General features: G+C 47.8%; 1 protein-coding gene across 2 annotated transcripts in view; it reads right to left on the reverse strand.

Moving 5' to 3' along the window:
* The window catches only part of ANKRD13A (ankyrin repeat domain 13A), a 227,682-nt gene that overhangs the window by 116,979 nt on the left and 88,577 nt on the right, over window positions 1-22,126 (reverse strand). For both annotated transcript variants that reach the window (XM_063913226.1, XM_063913225.1), the window contains 3 exons: window positions 17,092-17,281; window positions 15,680-15,746; window positions 15,494-15,575 (listed from right to left, as the gene is read on the reverse strand). In XM_063913226.1, the coding sequence (XP_063769296.1) occupies window positions 15,494-15,575; window positions 15,680-15,746; window positions 17,092-17,281 (339 nt within the window). The remainder of the gene's footprint in view (window positions 1-15,493; window positions 15,576-15,679; window positions 15,747-17,091; window positions 17,282-22,126) is intronic.

Below are 22,126 nucleotides of genomic sequence, written 5' to 3' on the forward strand. Positions count from 1 at the left end.
TCCTTATATAAGTGTTCAAGGATTTCAAATTTAGAATGGGTCTCACCGAACCGTCTGGTTTCGGTACCACAAACATTGTGGAATAGTAACCCCGTCCCTGTTGAAGGAGGGGAACTTTGATTATCACCTGCTGGAGGTACAGCTTGTGAATTGCCGCCAGTACTACCTCCCTGTCCTGGGGAGTAGCTGGCAAGGCTGATTTGAGGTAACGGCGAGGGGGAGACGTCTCGAATTCCAGCTTGTATCACTGAGATACCACTTGTAGAACCCAGAGATCCACCTGTGAGCGAACCCACTGGTCGCTGAAGTTCCGGAGACGGGCCCCCGCCGCACCTGGCTCCACATGTGGAGCCCCAGCGTCATGCGGTGGACTTAGTGGAAGCAGGGGAGGATTTTTGTTCTTGGGAACTGGCTGTATGGTGCAGCTTTTTCCCTCTACCCCTGCCTCTGGGCAGAAAGGACGTGCCTCTAACCCGCTTGCCTTTCTGAGGCCGAAAGGACTGTACTTGATAATACGGTGCTTTCTTAGGCTGTGAGGGAACCTGAGGTAAAAAAGTCGACTTCCCAGCTGTTGCTGTGGATACGAGGTCCGAAAGACCGTCCCCAAACAATTCCTCACCCTTATAAGGCAAAATTTCCATGTGCCTTTTAGAATCAGCATCACCTGTCCACTGCCGAGTCCATAATACTCTCCTGGCAGAAATGGACATCGCATTAATTCTAGATGCCAGCCGGCAAATGTCCCTCTGTGCATCTCTCATATAGAAGACTACGTCTTTAATATGCTCTATGGTTAGCAATATAGTGTCCCTGTCAAGGGAATCAATGTTATCAGACAGGGAATCAGACCACGCTGCTGCAGCACTACACATCCATGCTGAAGCAATAGCAGGTCTCAGTATAGTACCTGAGTGTGTATACACAGACTTCAGGATAGCCTCCTGCTTTCTATCTGCAGGCTCCTTTAAGGCGGCCGTATCCTGAGACGGCAGTGCCACCTTTTTTGATAAGCGTGTGAGCGCCTTGTCCACCTTAGGGGATGTCTCCCAGCATAACCTATCCGATGGCGGGAAAGTAATTAGTAACCGCTTAGAAATTACTAGTTTCTTATCTGGGGAACCCCACGCTACTTCACACAATTCATTTAACTCATCAGATGGGGGAAAAGTCACTGGCTGCTTTTTCTCCCCAAACATAATACCCTTTTTTGTGGTAACCGGGTTAATGTCAGAAATGTGCAACACATTTTTCATTGCCGTAATCATGCATCGGATGGCCCTAGTGGATTGTATATTTGTCTCATCCTCGTCGACACTGGAGTCAGACTCCGTGTCGACATCTGTGTCTGCCATCTGTGGTAGCGGGCGTTTTTGAGCCCCTGACGGCCTCTGAGATGCCTGGGCAGGCGCGGGCTGAGATGCCGGCTGTCCCAAAGCTGCGTCATCGAACCTTTTATGCAAGGAGTTGACACTGTCGGTTAATACCTTCCACATATCCATCCACTCCGGTGTCGGCCCCGCAGGGGGCGACATCACACTTATCGGCTCCTGCTCCGCCTCCACGTAAGCGTCCTCATCAAACATGTCGACACAGCCGTACCGACACACCGCACACACACAGGGAATGCTCTGACTGAGGACAGGACCCCACAAAGTCCTTTGGGGAGACAGAGAGAGAGTATGCCAGCAAACACCACAGCGCTATATAATCAGGGATTTACACTAACAAAAGCGATTTTCCCTATAGCTGCTTATATATATATATATATATATATATATATATATATATATATATATATATATATATATATATATATATATATATATATATATATATATAGTTTTGCGCCTAAATTTAGTGCCCCCCCCCCTCTATTTTTTACCCTTGATGTCTGGAAACTGCAGGGGAGAGCCTGGGGAGCTGTGAAGAGAAAATGGCGCCGGTGTGCTGAGGAAGATAGCCCCGCCCCCTTCTCGGCGGACTTCTCCCGCTTTTTTATCTGTATAATGGCGGGGGATTATGCACATATACAGCTTAAAAGCTGTATTGTGTGTCAATTAGCCATGTAAGGTACTCTAATTGCTGCCCAGGGCGCCCCCCCCCAGCGCCCTGCACCCATCAGTGACCGGAGTGTGTGGTGTGCATAGGGAGCAATGGCGCACAGCTGCAGTGCTGTGCGCTACCTTAATGAAGACCGAAGTCTTCAGTCGCCGATTTCTTCCGTCTTCTGGCTCTGCAAGGGGGACGGCGGCGCGGCTCCGGGAACGGACGATCAAGGTCGGGCCCTGTGTTCGATCCCTCTGGAGCTAATGGTGTCCAGTAGCCTAGAAGCACAAGCTAGCTGCAAGCAGGTAGGTTTGCTTCTCTCCCCTAAGTCCCACGTAGCAGTGAGTCTGTTGCCAGCAGATCTCACTGAAAATAAAAAACCTAACAAATACTTTTCTTTCTAGGAAGCTCAGGAGAGCCCCTAGAGTGCATCCAGCTCTGGCCAGGCACAGATTCTAACTGAGGTCTGGAGGAGGGGCATAGAGGGAGGAGCCAGTGCACACCAGATGTAGTACCTAATCTTTTCTTTAGAGTGCCCAGTCTCCTGCGGAGCCCGTCTATTCCCCATGGTCCTTACGGAGTACCCAGCATTTACTAGGACGTCAGAGAAATATAGAAAAGGATGTCCATAGCATAAGGGAAGATACTAACATCAGGAGGAAGGATATAGAAAGTCCTATTACGTCAAACAGTGATAGTAGTGAGGAAGGCTGTATTAAGTATGATGGGGGTGGAAATTGAGGGAGGAGATTAACAATCGGCAAGAGTAATTCTAGAAAGAAAATATAGATAAGATACCTTTAAAACAAACAGTCAAGGGAAATACTAAGCTAAAATGTATGCTCGCGAATGCAAGAAGTCTATCAGGTAAAATGGGAGAATTGGAATGGCTTGTATCAAAGTCTCAATACGATATTATAGGTATTACGGAATCATGGTGGGACGACTCTCACGACTGGGTTGCGTTTTTGGAGGGTTATTCTCTTTTTAGGAGGGATAGGGATACCAAAAGGGCAGGAGGGGTATGTCTCTTTGTTAAACCAGCTCTTAAACCATGCTTAATATCATTTACGAGGGGATTGGAGATAACGTGGAGTCGCTATTGAGATCACAATTGAGGGCACTGAAGCAAAGAAACTAGTCATTGGCACGTGCTACAGGCAACCGGATATTAGCGTACATGAGGATGAACAACTCTTACAGTAAATTGAAAAAGCAGCAGGAATGGGGGACATCCTAGTGTTAGGAGACTTTAACTATCCTGATATAAACTGGAGTAACGATTCATGTTTAAAAACTAGAAGCAGCAGGTTTTTAAATACATTGAAGGATCAATTCTTGACTCAATTAGAGGAACCTTCATCAGGTCAGTGTCTTCATTAGCAAAAGGATAAAGAAACACTGTCTTTAAATGTGAGACATCAGATCTGAACAGACGATATTGGGGGTCATTCAGAGTTGAACGCTCGCTAGCAGTTTTTAGCAGCCGTGCAAACGCTATGCCACCGCCCACTGGGAGTGTATTTTAGCTTAGCAGAAGTGCGAACGGTTGTATCGCAGAGTGGCTCCTAAAAATTTTTGTGTAGTTTCAGAGTAGCTCAAAACATACTCAGCGCTTGCGATCACTTCAGACTATTCAGTTCCGGATTTGACGTCACAACCCGCCCAGCCATGCCTGCGTTTTTCCTGGCACGCCTGCGGTTTTCCGCACACTCCCTGAAAAAGGTCAGTTGCCACCCAGAAACGCCCACTTCATGACAATCACTCTGCGGCAAGCAGTGCGACTGAAATGCATCGCTATACCCTGTGCAAAACTACATCGTTCGTTGTGCCCGTACGTCACGCATGCGCAGAACTGCAATTTTTTAGCCTGATCACTGCGCTGAGAACAAATGCAGCTAGCGATCAACTCGGAATGACCCTCTTTGTGTACTAGAGACAGACATTTCCATGGAAACACGAACCTTTGCATCAGGTGTTCAGCCAGACTTTTCTCACGTTGGGACTATGTTGATGGAAGAGGTGGAAACCAATTAACTCAGTAGTCTATTTCTTATTCCTATCCTGAAGCATTCTCCCTGACAGGATTTATTTTACTATTTTCCTGAGATGAAGCATCAAAATGTGCCTCAGAACCAGGAACAAAATAGAGGGAGGCGCAGTACTCTGCCAACTGGCGGTAGAGCCTGAGGACGCAATCATCCTGCTTAAGGTAGCCATCTCAGACAGACACCAGGAAGTATAAAACTAAAGGGCCCTACACATTCGGCGATTGGCTACCGAGGTGCCCGACGGCCGACGGGGGGAGTGAATGCATGCTAATATGGACGAGATTGTCCATATTGGCTTGCATGCATAAGCGACCCGGCACCAACGATGAACGAGCGCGGTGACGTGCATCGTTCATCGTTGGTGCCTATACGCTGAAAGATACGAACGATATCTCGTTCATTAATGAACGAGATCGTTCATATCTTTCATTTATGTCGCCTAATGTGTAGGGCCTATAAGACCTGCCTTAGAAGCGACAATAACAATTGGGACAAATGATTGTCATTGAAGTACACATATTAAATTGATAAAAACAGATATTACACCTGAACTTTGCTAAAAGGCTGAGATAATAAGCAAATATCACCTGCATATTGGTTGGAATTGGTGGCTAAGTACAGGAGGCAGTAAAAGTCCCACTATACCAGCTATTGAATAACGATATACCACCAATTTGGTGGACTAAATGCTGAACACAGTAATAGCCACTATATTTACTGTAGTGCGCCCGTAATTCGTGAGGAGAGGGCATTGTTTGTGCATGACAACACAGGCAGGATTTTCTAACAAGCAAATATCATGTGTATATTTGGCATAGTTGCTGGGTTAAGAACAGAAACCTGCAATAGTCCCAGAATACTTACGATTGTGTATATCAGGGGTGGGCAATTATTTCAGCTGGGGGGCCGCTTAACACTTCCAGCGAATATTCGAGGGCCACACACAAAATACTCAAAAAGAGTCCCCTTTTTACACATTACGGCAGATAGCGTCCCCTTTTTACACATTACAGCAGACATCGTCCCCCTTTTTACACATTACAGCAGACAGCGCCCCCGTTTTTACACATTACGGCAGACATCGTCCCCCTTTTTACACATTACAGCAGACAGCGTACTAATGGTTCCCTGAAGGAGGTCTATTATGGGGATCCCGGTGCCCTCCGGAGGGGACTTTACTTCTAGTCAACGGTTGTGCTGCCCGTGTCCAGTATATATATATATATATATATATATATATATATATATATATATATATATATATATATATACATATATACACATATACATATACACACACATATATATATAGTATATGTTTACAAATACTCACACACACACACATATATATATATATATATATATATATATATATATATATATATATAGTACACACAAACACACATTACGTATACACACCAAGCCAACACGATACAGAGCCAAATATTCCAATTTAATAAATAGCAGCATTATAAAAAAAAACTAAGAAAAAAAAAAATAAGAATTTACTTACCGATAATTCTATTTCTCGGAGTCCGTAGTGGATGCTGGGGTTCCTGAAAGGACCATGGGGAATAGCGGCTCCGCAGGAGACAGGGCACAAAAAGTAAAGCTTTCCGATCAGGTGGTGTGCACTGGCTCCTCCCCCTATGACCCTCCTCCAAGCCTCAGTTAGGTACTGTGCCCGGACGAGCGTACACAATAAGGGAGGAATTTTGAATCCCGGGTAAGACTCATACCAGCCACACCAATCACACCGTACAACTTGTGATCTAAACCCAGTTAACAGTATGATAACAGAGGAGCCTCTGAAAGATGGCTCCCTACAACAATAACCCGAATTAGTTAACAATAACTATGTACAATTATTGCAGATAATCCGCACTTGGGATGGGCGCCCAGCATCCACTACGGACTCCGAGAAATAGAATTATCGGTAAGTAAATTCTTATTTTCTCTATCGTCCTAGTGGATGCTGGGGTTCCTGAAAGGACCATGGGGATTATACCAAAGCTCCCAAACGGGCGGGAGAGTGCGGATGACTCTGCAGCACCGAATGAGAGAACTCCAGGTCCTCCTTAGCCAGAGTATCAAATTTGTAAAATTTTACAAACGTGTTCTCCCCTGACCACGTAGCTGCTCGGCAAAGTTGTAATGCCGAGACCCCTCGGGCAGCCGCCCAAGATGAGCCCACCTTCCTTGTGGAGTGGGCCCTTACAGATTTAGGCTGTGGCAGGCCTGCCACAGAATGTGCAAGTTGGATTGTGCTACAGATCCAACGAGCAATCGTCTGCTTAGACGCAGGAGCACCCATCTTGTTGGGTGCATACAATATAAACAACGAGTCAGATTTTCTGACTCCAGCTGTCCTTGCAATATATATTTTCAATGCTCTGACAACGTCCAGTAACTTGGAGTCCTCCAAGTCACTTGTAGCCGCAGGCACTACAATAGGCTGGTTCAGATGAAATGCTGACACCACCTTAGGGAGAAAATGCGGACGAGTCCGCAGTTCCGCCCTGTCCGAATGGAAAATCAGATATGGGCTTTTGTAAGATAAAGCTGCCAGTTCTGACACTCTCCTGGCCGAAGCCAGGGCTAGTAGCATGGTCACTTTCCATGTGAGATATTTCAAATCCACAATTTTTAGTGGTTCAAACCAATGAGATTTTAGAAAGTCCAAAACCACATTGAGATCCCACGGTGCCACTGGAGGCACCACAGGAGGCTGTATATGCAGCACTCCCTTAACAAAAGTCTGGACTTCAGGGACTGAAGCCAATTCTTTCTGGAAGAAAATCGACAGGGCCGAAATTTGAACCTTAATAGATCCCAATTTGAGACCCATAGACAATCCTGATTGCAGGAAATGTAGGAATCGACCCAGTTGTAATTCCTCCGTCGGAGCACTCCGATCCTCGCACCACGCAACATATTTTCGCCAAATGCGGTGATAATGTTGCACGGTTACTTCCTTCCTTGCTTTAATCAAAGTAGGAATGACTTCTTCCGGCATGCCTTTTTCCTTTAGGATCCGGCGTTCAACCGCCATGCCGTCAAACGCAGCCGCGGTAAGTCTTGAAACAGACAGGGACCCTGCTGAAGCAAGTCCCTCCTTAGAGGTAGAGGCCACGGATCTTCCGTGATCATCTCTTGAAGTTCCGGGTACCAAGTCCTTCTTGGCCAATCCGGAACCACTAGTATCGTTCTTACGCCTCTTTGCCGTATAATTCTCAATACTTTTGGTATGAGAGGCAGAGGAGGAAACACATACACCAACTGGTACACCCAAGGCGTTACCAGCGCGTCCACAGCTATTGCCTGCGGATCTCTTGACCTGGCGCAATACCTGTCCAGTTTTTTGATGAGGCGAGACGCCATCATGTCCACCATTGGTCTTTCCCAACGGGTTACCAGCATGTGGAAGACTTCTGGATGAAGTCCCCACTCTCCCGGGTGAAGGTCGTGTCTGCTGAGGAAGTCTGCTTCCCAGTTGTCCACTCCCGGGATGAACACTGCTGACAGTGCTATTACATGATTCTCTGCCCAGCGAAGAATCCTTGCAGCTTCTGCCATTGCACTCCTGCTTCTTGTGCCGCCCTGTCTGTTCACATGGGCGACTGCCGTGATGTTGTCCGACTGGATCAACACCGGTTTTCCCTGAAGCAGAGGTTCTGCCTGGCTTAGAGCATTGTAGATTGCTCTTAGTTCCAGAATGTTTATGTGAAGAGACGTTTCCAGGCTCGTCCACACTCCCTGGAAGTTTCTTCCTTGTGTGACTGCTCCCCAGCCTCTCAGGCTGGCGTCCGTGGTCACCAGGATCCAATCCTGTATGCCGAATCTGCGGCCCTCCAATAGATGAGCACTCTGCAACCACCACAGAAGAGATACCCTTGTCCTTGGAGACAGGGTTATCCGCTGGTGCATCTGAAGATGCGACCCTGACCATTTGTCCAACAGATCCCTCTGGAAAATTCTTGCGTGGAATCTGCCGAATGGAATTGCTTCGTAAGAAGCCACCATTTTTCCCAGGACTCTTGTGCATTGATGTACAGACACCTTTCCTGGTTTTAGGAGGTTCCTGACAAGCTCGGATAACTCCTTGGCTTTTTCCTCCGGGAGAAAAACCTTTTTCTGAACCGTGTCCAGAATCATCCCTAGGAACAGCAGACGAGTTGTCGGCATTAACTGGGATTTTGGAATATTCAGAATCCACCCGTGCTGTTTTAGCACTTCTTGAGACAGTGCTAATCCCATCTCTAGCTGTTCTCTGGACCTTGCCCTTATCAGGAGATCGTCCAAGTATGGGATAATTAATACGCCTTTTCTTCGAAGAAGAATCATCATCTCGGCCATTACCTTTGTAAAGACCCGAGGTGCCGTGGACAATCCGAACGGCAGCGTCTGAAACTGATAGTGACAGTTTTGTACGACGAACCTGAGGTACCCCTGGTGTGAGGGGTAAATTGGAACGTGGAGGTACGCATCCTTGATGTCCAAGGATACCATAAAGTCCCCTTCTTCCAGGTTCGCTATCACTGCTCTGAGTGACTCCATCTTGAACTTGAACTTCTTTATGTACAGGTTCAAGGACTTCAGATTTAGAATAGGTCTTACCGAGCCATCCGGCTTCGGTACCACAAATAGAGTGGAATAATACCCCTTTCCTTGTTGTAGAAGAGGTACCTTGACTATCACCTGCTGAGAGTACAGCTTGTGAATGGCTTCCAAGACCGTCTCCCTTTCGGAGGGGGACGTTGGTAAAGCAGACTTCAGGAAACGGCGAGGTGGATCTGTCTCTAGTTCCAACCTGTATCCCTGAGATATTATCTGCAGGATCCAGGGATCTACCTGCGAGTGAGCCCACTGCGCGCTGAAATTCTTGAGACGACCGCCCACCGCCCCCGAGTCCGCTTGAGAAGCCCCAGCGTCATGCTGAGGCTTTTGTAGAAGCGGGGGAGGGCTTCTGTTCCTGGGAAGGAGCTGCCTGTTGCTGTCTCTTCCCCCTTCCTCTGCCTCGTGGCAGATATGAATATCCCTTTGCTCTCTTGTTTTTAAAGGAACGAAAGGGCTGCGGTTGAAAAGTCGGTGTCTTTTTCTGTTGGGGAGTAACTTGAGGTAAAAAGGTGGATTTCCCGGCTGTAGCCGTGGCCACCAAATCTGATAGACCGACTCCAAATAACTCCTCCCCTTTATACGGCAAAACTTCCATATGCCGTTTTGAGTCCGCATCGCCTGACCACTGTCGCGTCCATAAACTTCTTCTGGCCGAAATGGACATAGCACTTACCCGTGATGCCAGTGTGCAGATATCCCTCTGTGCATCACGCATATAAAGAAATGCATCCTTTATTTGCTCTAAAGACAGTAAAACATTGTCCCTATCCAGGGTATCAATATTTTCAATCAGGGACTCTGACCAAGCTACTCCAGCACTGCACATCCAGGCTGTCGCTATAGCTGGTCGTAGTATAACACCTGTATGTGTGTATATACTTTTTTGGATATTTTCCAACCTCCTATCTGCTGGATCTTTAAGTGCGGCCGTCTCAGGAGAGGGTAACGCCACTTGTTTAGATAAGCGTGTGAGCGCCTTGTCCACCCTAGGAGGTGTTTCCCAGCGCGCCCTAACCTCTGGCGGGAAAGGGTATAAAGCCAATAACTTCTTTGAAATTAGCATCTTTTTATCGGGGGCAACCCACGCTTCATCACACACCTCATTTAGTTCTTCTGACTCAGGAAAAACTATAGGTAGTTTTTTCACACCCCACATAATACCCTGTTTAGTGGTACCTGTAGTATCAGCTAAATGTAACGCCTCCTTCATTGCCAAAATCATATAACGTGTGGCCCTACTGGAAAATACGGTTGATTCGTCACCGTCGCCACTGGAATCAGTGCCTGTGTCTGGGTCTGTGTCGACCGACTGAGGCAAAGGGCGTTTTACAGCCCCTGACGGTGTTTGAGGCGCCTGGACAGGCACTAATTGATTGTCCGGCCGTCTCATGTCGTCAAACGACTGCTTTAGCGTGTTGACACTATCCCGTAATTCCATAAATAAAGGCATCCATTCTGGTGTCGACCCCCTAGGAGGTGACATCCCCATATTTGGCAATTGCTCCGCCTCCACACCAATATCGTCCTCATACATGTCGACACACACGTACCGACACACAGCAGACACACAGGGAATGCTCTTAACGAAGACAGGACCCAACTAGCCCTTTGGGGAGACAGAGGGAGAGTTTGCCAGCACACACCAAAGCGCTATATATGACAGGGATAGCCTTATAATAAGTGCTCCCTGTATAGCTGCTTTTATAATATAATTTTTGCCACTATTTTGCCCCCCCTCTCTTGTTTTACCCTGTTTCTGTAGTGCAGTGCAGGGGAGAGACCTGGGAGCCGTCCTGACCAGCGGAGCTGTGTAAGGAAAATGGCGCTGTGTGCTGAGGAGATAGGCCCCGCCCCTTTTCCGGCGGGCTCGTCTCCCGCTCTTTAGTGGATTCTGGCAGGGGTTAAATATCTCCATATAGCCCCCGGAGGCTATATGTGAGGTATTTTTTAGCCAAATAGGTTTTCATTTGCCTCCCAGGGCGCTCCCCTCCCAGCGCCCTGCACCCTCAGTGACTGCCGTGTGAAGTGTGCTGAGAGGAAAATGGCGCACAGCTGCAGTGCTGTGCGCTACCTTTAGAAGACTGAGGAGTCTTCTGCCGCCGATTCTGGACCTCTTCTTGTTTCAGCATCTGCAAGGGGGCCGGCGGCGAGGCTCCGGTGACCATCCAGGCTGTACCTGTGATCGTCCCTCTGGAGCTGATGTCCAGTAGCCAAGAAGCCAATCCATCCTGCACGCAGGTGAGTTCACTTCTTCTCCCCTAAGTCCCTCGTTGCAGTGATCCTGTTGCCAGCAGGACTCACTGTAAAATAAAAAACCTAAGCTAAACTTTTCTAAGCAGCTCTTTAGGAGAGCCACCTAGATTGCACCCTTCTCGGCCGGGCACAAAAATCTAACTGAGGCTTGGAGGAGGGTCATAGGGGGAGGAGCCAGTGCACACCACCTGATCGGAAAGCTTTACTTTTTGTGCCCTGTCTCCTGCGGAGCCGCTATTCCCCATGGTCCTTTCAGGAACCCCAGCATCCACTAGGACGATAGAGAAATACAGCCAGCTTACTTTTGTCTCTGCTGCTGGCAGGCTACAAGTGACACTAGGGATTGCCATCCGTAAGTGACAGGAGAGCGAGAGTGAGAGCTCGTCCCTCCACTCATGCACCCACGCTTCTTTTTGCACTGCAGCCTGCATGCCCAGTAAATGACTGAGCCGTAGGCTGCACATTTACTCTCCATTGGACAGCTGAGCCGTTGCAGCTGTCCTTCACTTCTATGCGGTGCCGCGGCTGTAATTAGGTTGTCAGGGAAACCCATGGGGAGCGCAGCGCCGCAGATCGGAGGTCTGATCTGTGTGCGGGCGCAGGGGGCCCTTTTAGGAAGGGGGGGCCTGGGGTACTTACCCCCCCCCCCCCCGGGCTCCCCCCTTAATCCGGCTCTGCGCCCAGCGCGATTGGTAACAGAGGAAATCCCGGTCAGCTGACCCTGTGACGTGACCGGGATTTCCTCAGCGGCGCCTCGTCTGAGAGCAGTGCAATGACAAGCGGCCTGTCGGGCCGCTTGTCATTGCACTCTAATGGGGCACAGCGGGCCAGGCACGATCGGTTCGCGGGCCGCATCCGGCCCGCGGGCCGCCTGTTGCCCACCCCTAGTGTATATTATACTATAGGCAGATCACTTGTAAAGTTACCACCTTGTGGACTTGTTACTGATCACAGCAATAGTCCCACTATCTCAGTGCAAAGAATGACGGTGCTCCCCCTCCCCCTCATGCTGAGCTGCTAACATGTGATCAGGAACTTCCTGCAGTGCTGCTGGGGGCAGGGCCTAGTCAGGTGAGGCAGTTTAGACTAGTTTGAGGGCGTCAAAACACCCAGCAACTCCTGGCTGCAGAAATACAGAGAGAGGGACTTCGTGTGCAGCAAGAAGCTGCACAAAATGGCGCCTTCCTGTTCTAGGAAGCGCAAACATCGGGACCTGAGGCACTTTATAATACTGCCCTCAGTGTCCCCTGGCCACCGCTGGCCCCAGGAGTCAGCGCAGCCACCCCCCTCAGCCATCATACAGTCCTTCATACAGCCCTTCCAGTGACCCAGCAGGGCACAGGAAATATACAGCCAGCAGACATACAGCATGGGGGACTCACTCTGAGGGACTGTCATGTGCAAGTATGAGAAGGGTCACAGCCCAGTACTACCTCAGTAGGCTGAGGCTGTTCCTACCTGACCTAGTGCATCCTCTGATTCTGTGAGCCGGAAGGGAGAGACCCAGGGACCTCAGCAGTGTAGTGACTCCCCAGAGGCAAAACAGAGTAAGAAATAGAGCTCCCAGAAGCTCCTCTATCCTAACTATTCTCACTCTGGATGTGTTTGTCGCCAACATTAGGGACTAAACACTTGTCTAACTAAAAGCTAGGAGCAAAAGAAAAAAGTGTGCCTTCACTCCAAGGCACAAAACTAAAACTGAGGAGTACTTCCTGTGAACAGGGGGTTGATGGGAGGGGTTCGAGGGGGAGGAGTTAGTTCTTTTCATAAATTGTATCAAACTCCATACTCACACACTGATGGTCCCTACACATTAGGCGATTGGCTGCCGAGGTGCCCGACGGCCGACCCAGCGGCGGGAGTGATGGGAGGAGTGGTTTCTTATCTCCCCCGTCACTGGGCCCCATATCACTGCATGCTAATATGGACGAGATTGTCCATATTGGCATGCATGTATAAGCGACCTGGCACCAACGATGAACGAGCGCGGGGCCGCACATCGTTCATCATTGGTGCCTACACACTGAACGATATAGTTCAGTTAGATCTGTAAGTGTGTAGGGCCCATAACCCAAATGTAAGTGCGCAGCCTCCCCCAGATAGATGATAGAGAAAGGTGTCCCGACCTTAATTTCCTTATAACACATATTAATAACCAAACTATACAGCCAAAAAATGGAAAAGGTTTGAAAAATTTAAAGTCTATGGAAAGTGATCTTCTCTCCATCAAGCAACAAATGCAATACTTAATAATAAAACAGTAAAAAAAGGGGAATGCACACCCACAGGGTTGGTTTTTATCGTCGGCTCACATTGGGAATCAAAAATCAGAAAAACACCTACATGCACTGTAAAAAACATAGGGCTAATTCAAAGTTGATCGCAGAAGCAAATTTGTTAGCAGTTGGGCAAAACCATGTGCACTGCAGGGGAGGCAGATATAACACGTGCAGAGAGAGTTAGATTTGGGTGGAGTGTGTTCAAACTAAAATTTAAATTGCAGTGTGTGTAAAATAAAGCAGCCAGTATTTACTCTGCACAGAAACAAAATAACCCACCCAAATCTAACTCTCTCAGCACACGTTATATCTGTCCCACCTGCAGTGCACATGGTTTTGCCCATTAGCTAACAAATTTGCTGCTTCGATCAGATCTGAATTAGGCCCATGGTGTTATCCAGCGATGGGCTTTCAGTGCATAACTTCTCAGCTCACCATTAATTAGTGTCATAATACATGGATGCCAACGTCTTCATCCTTGTACCGACTCCTCCAGACAAGAAATACCTGTTCAGCCCTGATCGCTCCTCTGCGAATTTGCAGAGGTTCGGATCGGATAGTCACCGCCCAGACAGAGTGAATACCCGCCCTGTGCAAGTCTGCCGACACCGTGCGAAAAGCTTTGCAAACATCGGTCAGCTGCAAATCCATATGCAACTCACTCACCATCTAATGTTTTTTCCAGTCTGTGTGTAGCACAGGACCTACTCCTACAGTGCGAAAGAAACAAGCTGATCGGGACAGGGCTTACGCCACACACCCTTCCCTGAAAACGCTTGGGCGCGCCTGCGTTTTTCCTGAAACTCCCAGAAAACAGTCAGTTACCACCCCCAAACGTATGCTACCTGTCAATCAGCCTGCGTTCGCCTAGCAATCAAAAAAGACGCTGATTTCTTTCCCAGTTTTCCCTCGAGGGTGCACATTACTATCCATGCGCAGTCATTCGATAATCGTTCGCCTTGTAAATTCGCACAACAGCGATCAGGTCTGGATTACCCACACAGTCCCAGGAAACTGGGGGTGGAAGTGCATATGCACATAACTTTTAAGTATCAGTAACAAAAAGTCTATTAGCTGCATCTCTGGTTGGAGGATTGAACACTCGCTGTGGTACCACACCAAGCAGAGTCAAGCAATGTGTGTATTACCGTGGCTCTCAAACTGTGGGTTGTGACCACCTCAGCATGGTGTCGTGAGCAGGGATGGAACTAGCACTGGTGCAGCTAGTGTATTGCACCAGCCCACAGCATTATAATGAGCCACACGGACTCATAGCGTGCAGAGGGCCGTAACAAGGAAGGGATGTGGTCCGGTCGAACCAGTGCTGCCTTCTCTCTTCTCCTCCTCTCTGACTTTTCCAGTGGCTCCTGTACGAGACCATCATTTTGCTCTTGCTGCCAGGATCTGATGTCACATTGTTGTGACTGTCCACGGCGAAATTCCAGCGAGGAGAGTAATAGCGCCGACGTTCTAGCATGGGCCAATATAAAATATATCTGTAATATATTTGCCTTTCCCTGCTACCCACTATCATGCCCTGCCTCTCCCCAGTCACCCACTGTTTAATTTATTTTCAAACAGGGTCCCAGAGCAAAATAGTTTGAGAACCCCTGGTGCATTGGAATAGAGAGGGACCAGTAGAACAAGAAAAGGCATGCTAATGACAGCTGACCAGACCCTTGTGTCCTCCTCTATGATTACTCCATCAGCAAGCAATGAGGAGACAATGGGGGTAATTCCAAGTTGATCGCAGCAGGATTTTTTTTTGCAATTGGGCAATACCATGTGCACTGCAGGGGAAGCAGATATAACATGTGCAGAAAGAGTTAGATTTGGGTGGGTTATTTTGTTTCTGTGCAGGGTAAATACTGGCTGCTTTATTTTTACACTGCAAATTAGATTGCAGATTGAACACACCACACCCAAATCTAACTCTCTCTGCACATGTTATATCTGCCTCCCCTGCAGAGCACATGGTTTTGCCCAATTGCTAACAAAAATCCTGCTGCGATCAACTTGGAATTACCCCCAATGTGAGATAAAGCTAAATGCTTTTTTCCGTTTACCATCTCGCCTTTATTTCTACAGACAAATATAAGGAGGGCTATCTGCCCCTAGTTAGACTGAAACTGTTACTAAACAGTAGTAGCAACAATAACACTGGACATAGGATATAGAATAGGGAAAACTATGTATTTTTAAATCTAAATAGATGCATTTAATAGATCTATAACTGCACAGAACTACCTTTATACCGAGACTTTTCTTCTTCTGTCAAATGTTCAGTCCGCGTCTTTGTCACAACATTGACATTATTTGCTGAATAAACCTTTGGGATGGAAAAGAATAAACAAGCTATGTATGCACCTGAAGTAATACAGCCAACACAGAATACGCTAGTGTACATACTGAATACAGACTCCTAACACTTACTTTTGCTTCATAATTATTCACATTTTCTTCTTTATCAGTCCGCCAGCCCCAAAACCCAGACTTCGTTCTGAAAGATGATGTAGGGGTATAAGGCAGTAATAATCAGTCTCCATTCACACCCGCTATGCACTCCGTTTTAACAAAGATGATGGAAATTATAAAAATTGTAAAAAAAAAAAAGGGACCAACTAGATGGGCCAAGTGGTTCTTATCTGCCGTCAAATTCTATGTTTTTATGAAACACAGATGTGCCTCCATTCACCTTGAAATCACACCAAATAGCCCAGTTTGCCATGCCACAGACTATCGGTACAAAAGGAAAAGACAGAGTACAGATATGAGCAGTCACACTATGGGGTATATTCAATTGAAGTTGGATCCATTCCGACATTCATTTGTCGGAATGGATCCAACCTGGGCTATAAAATGACATCTCAATTCGACTTTTAAAAAAAGTCGAATTGAGATGCGGGTGGGGAGACGGGGGAGAGCCGCGGGCAGACTGGGCAGAGCAGCGCTACAGTAGCGGCTATATAGCCGCTGCGTAGCGCTGCTCTCCCCCCCCCCCCCCCACTTCACACTCTGCCTGCCTCTCCCCGTCCCTCCCTGCATCACAGCCGCCACTCACGGCAGCGTCCACCTGGCTCCAGCAAGCGTGGTCTCGCTTGCTGGAGCCAGGCGGACGCTGCTGTGAGCAGCGGCTGTGACATCCTCCAGCGCTGCTCACCCCGTCCCGGCTCTCCCCGTCCCTGCTCTCCCCATCTCACTTCGACTTTTTTTAAAGTCGAACTGAGATGGTCGAAAAGGGGGCTGCCCCGTTTTCGACACAAGCACGTGGATCAGCAGCTATTCCGCCGATCCACGTGCTTTTCGACAAGTCAAATTCATCGATTTGTCGAAAAATTTGGGGTTATATTGAATAGGTCGGAACCCCTTCCGACCTAAAAAAAGTCGAAAACTGCCGTCTTTTCGCCAGACGGCAGCTTTCGACTTCAACTGCCATGTATCGATGCTTAATTAGCAACTTTATACACACTTCATAGTAATGCCTATGCAACACAAGTACCAATCTAGTGTTCCTAGTACACTGTGAGCATCTTTATGTGTGGTTATGATGCGACCAAGAGGCACAATACCTAAAACAGTACTCTGCTATCCGTGGTGAAATGTCTAAATCGGCACCACGCATCTTGACACACAAACGCTAGGTGAATGGGGACACATTTGTAATCAGAATAATAAGAACTCTGCTGCTGGATCACTGTACATTATATTTATCCCATATTTAATTTAATCACTAAAAACTATTATTTTAAACTCGTACTGGAGCTTCAGCAAATAGAATGTTACCAACACTGAGCGTTTTAAGAATTAACAATGCAAACAGCGCAGCTTCCACTTGCTGGAAATACCTTTCAAAAGCAATGGAGGTTGTATCCAAGGAAGTGTTAATAACAGGAGAGGTGAGCCTCTTGCTGACTTCCCGTTCTGCTGGCTGCATGGAATCCAAAGTGATGCCCTCTATCTCCTGGGAGATGTCAAAGCGTTCCTTTGTGACCGTCCGGTCATCATGGTTTATCTCCATCAGCTCAGCCCAGTTATCTGTGGACATTGGAAGTCTGTTTATTTCCTCATAGCATTAACTGGTAAATCAGATTTAAGAAGCTCTTCAAAAAAGAAAAATTAATCATATCTAGAATGTTTCATCAGCCCTGAAACCATAATATTTGCTAAGGGAATATGTTATTAAATAAATGTGTCAAGAACAGATACCTTTTCATAAAAGGCTAATAAAACTACACACACACAAAAAATAAGAATTTACTTACCGATAATTCTATTTCTCGTAGTCCGTAGTGGATGCTGGGAAATCCGTAAGGACCATGGGGAATAGCGGCTCCGCAGGAGACTAGGCACAAAAGTAAAGCTTTAGAACTACCTGGTGTGCACTGGCTCCTTCCCCTATGACCCTCCTCCAAGCCTCAGTTAGGATACTGTGCCCGGACGAGCGTACACAATAAGGAAGGATTTTGAATCCCGGGTAAGACTCATACCAGCCACACCAATCACACCATATAAACTTGTGATCTAAACCCAGTTAACAGCAAGATAACAGAGGAGCCTCTAGAAAAGATGGCTCACTACAGCAATAACCCGATTTTTTGGTAACCATAACTATGTACCAGTATTGCAGACAATCCGCACTTGGGATGGGCGCCCAGCATCCACTACGGACTACGAGAAATAGAATTATCGGTAAGTAAATTCTTATTTTCTCTAACGTCCTAAGTGGATGCTGGGGACTCCGTAAGGACCATGGGGATTATACCAAAGCTCCCAAACGGGCGGGAGAGTGCGGATGACTCTGCAGCACCAAATGAGAGAACTCCAGGTCCTCCTCAGCCAGGGTATCAAATTTGTAGAATTTTACAAACGTATTTGCTCCTGACCAAGTAGCTGCTCGGCAAAGTTGTAAAGCCGAGACCCCTCGGGCAGCCGCCCAAGATGAGCCCACCTTCCTTGTGGAATGGGCTTTTACAGATTTTGGCTGTGGCAGGCCTGCCACAGAATGTGCAAGCTGAATTGTACTACAAATCCAACGAGCAATAGTCTGCTTAGAAGCAGGAGCACCCAGCTTGTTGGGTGCATACAGAATAAACAACGAGTCAGATTTTCTGACTCCAGCCGTCCTGGAAACCTATATGTCCAGGGCTCTGACAACGTCTAGCAACTTGGAGTCCTCCAAGTCCCTAGTAGCCGCAGGCACCACAATAGGTTGATTCAGGTGAAACGCTGAAAACCACCTTAGGGAGAAACTGAGGACAAGTCCTCAATTCCGCCCTGTCCGAATGGAAAATCAGATGAGGGCTTTTACAGGATAAAGCCGCCAATTCTGACACGTACCTGGCCCAGGCCAGGGCCAACAGCATGACCACTTTCCATGTGAGATATTTTAACTCCACATATTTAAGTGGTTCAAACCAATGTGACTTTTGGAACCCAAAAACTACATTTAGATCCCAATGTGCCACTGGAGGCACAAAAGGAGGCTGTATATACAGTACTCCTTTCACAAACGTCTGAACTTCAGGGACTGAAGCTAGTTCTTTTTGGAAGAAAATTGACAGGGCCGAAACTTGAACCTTAATGGACCCCCATTTCAGGCCCATAGACACTCCTGTTTGCAGGAAATGTAGGAATCGACCTAGTTGAAAATTCCTCCGTCGGGGCCTTACTGGCCTCGCACCACGCAACATATTTTCGCCAAATGCGGTGATAATGTTTTGCAGTTATATCTTTCCTGGCTTTGATCAGGATAGGAATGACTTCATTCGGAATGCCTTTCTCCTTCAGGATCCGGCGTTCAACCGCCATGCCGTCAAACGCAGCCGCGGTAAGTCTTGGAACAGACAGGGTCCTTGCTGGAGCAGGTCCCTTCTTAGAGGTAGAGGCCCCGGATCCTCCGTGAGCATCTCTTGAAGTTCCGGTTACCAAGTCCTTCTTGGCCAATCCGGAGCCACGAATATAGTGCTTACTCCTCTCCATCTTATAATTCTCAGTACCTTGGGTATGAGAGGCAGAGGAGGGAACACATACACTGACTGGTACACCCACTGTGTTACCAGAGCGTCTACAGCTATTGCCTGAGGGTCCCTTGACCTGGCGCAATACTTGTCGAGTTTTATAAACATGTGGAAGACTTCTGGGTGAAGTCCCCACTCTCCCGGGTGGAGGTCGTGTCTGCTGAGGAAGTCTGCTTCCCAGTTGTCCACTCCCGGAATGAATACTGCTGACAGTGCTATCACATGATTTTCCGCTCAGCGAAGAATCCTTGCAGCTTCTGCCATTGCCCTCCTGCTTCTTGTGTCACCCTGTCTGTTTACGTGGGTGACTGCCGTGATGTTGTCCGAATGGATCAACTCCGAGTGACCTTGAAGCAGAGGTCTTGCTGAGCTTAGAGCATTGTAAATGGCCCTTAGCTTCAGGATATTTATGTGAAGTGATGTCTCCAGGCTTGACCATAAGCTCTGGAAATTCCTTCCCTGTGTGACTGCTCCCCAGCCTCGCAGGCTGGCATCCGTGGTCACCAGGACCCAGTCCTGAATGTGCGGCCCTCTAGAAGATGAGCACTCTGCAACCACCACAGGAGAGACACCCTTGTGCTTGGTGACAGGGTTATCCGCTGATGCATCTGAAGATGCGACCCGGACCATTTGTCCAGCAGGTCCCACTGGAAAGTTCTTGCGTGGAATCTGCCAAATGGGATTGCTTCGTAGGAAGCCACCATTTTTCCCAGAACCATTTCATCGATGTACTGAGACTTGGCTCGGTTATAGGAGGTTCCCGACTAGCTCGGATAACTCCCTGACTTTCTCCTCCGGGAGAAACACCTTTTTCTGGACTGTGTCCAGGATCATCCCTAAGAACAGAAGACGAGTCGTCGGAATCAGCTGCGATTTTGGAATATTGAGAATCCAATCGTGCTGCCGCAACACTACCTGAGATAGTGCTACACCGACCTCCAACTGTTCCCTGGATCTTACCCTTATCAGGGAATCGCCCAAGTAAGGGATAACTAAAATTCCCTTCCTTCGAAGGAGTATCATCATTTCGGCCATTACCCTGGTAAAGACCCGGGGTGCCGTGGACCATCCATACGGCAGCGTCTGAAACTGATAGTGACAGTTCTGTACCATAAACCTGAGGTACCCTTGGTGAGAAGGGTAAATTTTAACATGAAGGTAAGCATCCTTGATGTCCCGAGACATCATGTAGTCCCCTTCTTCCAGGTTCGCAATCACTGCTCTGAGTGACTCAATCTTGAATTTGAACCTCCGTATGTAAGTGTTCAAGATTTTAGATTTAGAATCGGTCTCACCGAGCCGTCCGGCTTCGGTACCACAACAGTGTGGAATAATACCCCGTTCCCTGTTTCAGGAGGGGTACCTTGATTATCACCTGCTGGGAATACAGCTTGTGAATGGCTTCCAAAACTGCCTCCCTGTCAGAAGGAGACATCGTTAAAGCCGACTTTAGGAAACGGCGAGGGGGAGACGTCTCGAATTCCAATTTGTACCCCTGAGATATCACCTGAAGGATCCAGGGGTCTACTTGCGAGTGAGCCCACTGCGCGCTGAAATTCATTGAGACGGGCCCCCACCGTGCCTGATTCTGCTTGTAAAGCCCCAGCGTCATACTGAGGGCTTGGCAGAGGTGGGAGAGGGTTTCTGTTCCTGGGAACTGGCTGATTTCTGCAGCCTATTTCCTCTCCCTCTGTCACGGGGCAGAAATGAGGAACCTTTTGCCCGCTTGCCTACGAAAATACTGCGCCTGATAATACGGCGTCTTCTTATGTTGAGAGGCGACCTGGGGTACAAACGTGGATTTCCCAGCTGTTGCCGTGGCCACCAGGTCTGAAAAGACAGACCCCAAATAACTCCTCCCCTTAATAAGGCAATACTTCCAAATGCCGTTTTGGAATCCGCCTCACCTGACCACTGTCGTGTCCATAACCCTCTACTGGCAGAAATGGACAACGCACTTAAGACTTGATGCCAGTCGGCAAATATTCCGCTGTGCATCACGCATATATAGAAATGCATCTTTTAAATGCTCTATAGGCAATAATATACTGTCCCTATCTAGGGTATCAATATTTTCAGTCAGGGAATCCGACCACGCCAACCCAGCACTGCACATCCAGGCTGAGGCGATTGCTGGTCGCAGTATAACACCAGTATGTGTGTAAATACATTTTAGGATATCCTCCTGCTTTCTATCAGCAGGATCCTTAAGGGCGGCCATCTCAGGAGAGGGTAGAGCCCTTGTTCTTACAAGCGTGTGAGCGCTTTATCCACCCTAGGGGGTGTTTCCCAACGCACCCTAACCTCTGGCGGGAAAGGATATAATGCCAATAACATTTTAGAAATTATCAGTTGTTATCGGGGGAAACCCACGCATCATCACACACCTCATTTAATTTCTCAGATTTAGGAAAACTACAGGTAGTTTTTCCTCACCGAACATAATACCCCTTTTTGGTGGTACTCGTATTATCAGAAATGTGTAAAACATTTTTCATTGCCTCAATCATGTAACGTGTGGCCCTACTGGAAGTCACATTTGTCTCTTCACCGTCGACACTGGAGTCAGTATCCGTGTCGGCGTCTATATCTGCCATCTGAGGTAACGGGCGCTTTAGAGCCCCTGACGGCCTATGAGACGTCTGGACAGGCACAAGCTGAGTAGCCGGCTGTCTCATGTCAACCACTGTCTTTTATACAGAGCTGACACTGTTACGTAATTCCTTCCAACAGTTCATCCACTCAGGTGTCGACCCCCTAGGGGGTGACATCACTATTATAGGCAATCTGCTCCGTCTCCACATCATTTTTCTCCTCATACATGTCGACACAAACGTACCGACACACAGCACACACACAGGGA

Source organism: Pseudophryne corroboree, chromosome 1 (assembly GCF_028390025.1).
Source record: "Pseudophryne corroboree isolate aPseCor3 chromosome 1, aPseCor3.hap2, whole genome shotgun sequence".
Classification (NCBI taxonomy): Eukaryota; Metazoa; Chordata; class Amphibia; order Anura; family Myobatrachidae; genus Pseudophryne; species Pseudophryne corroboree.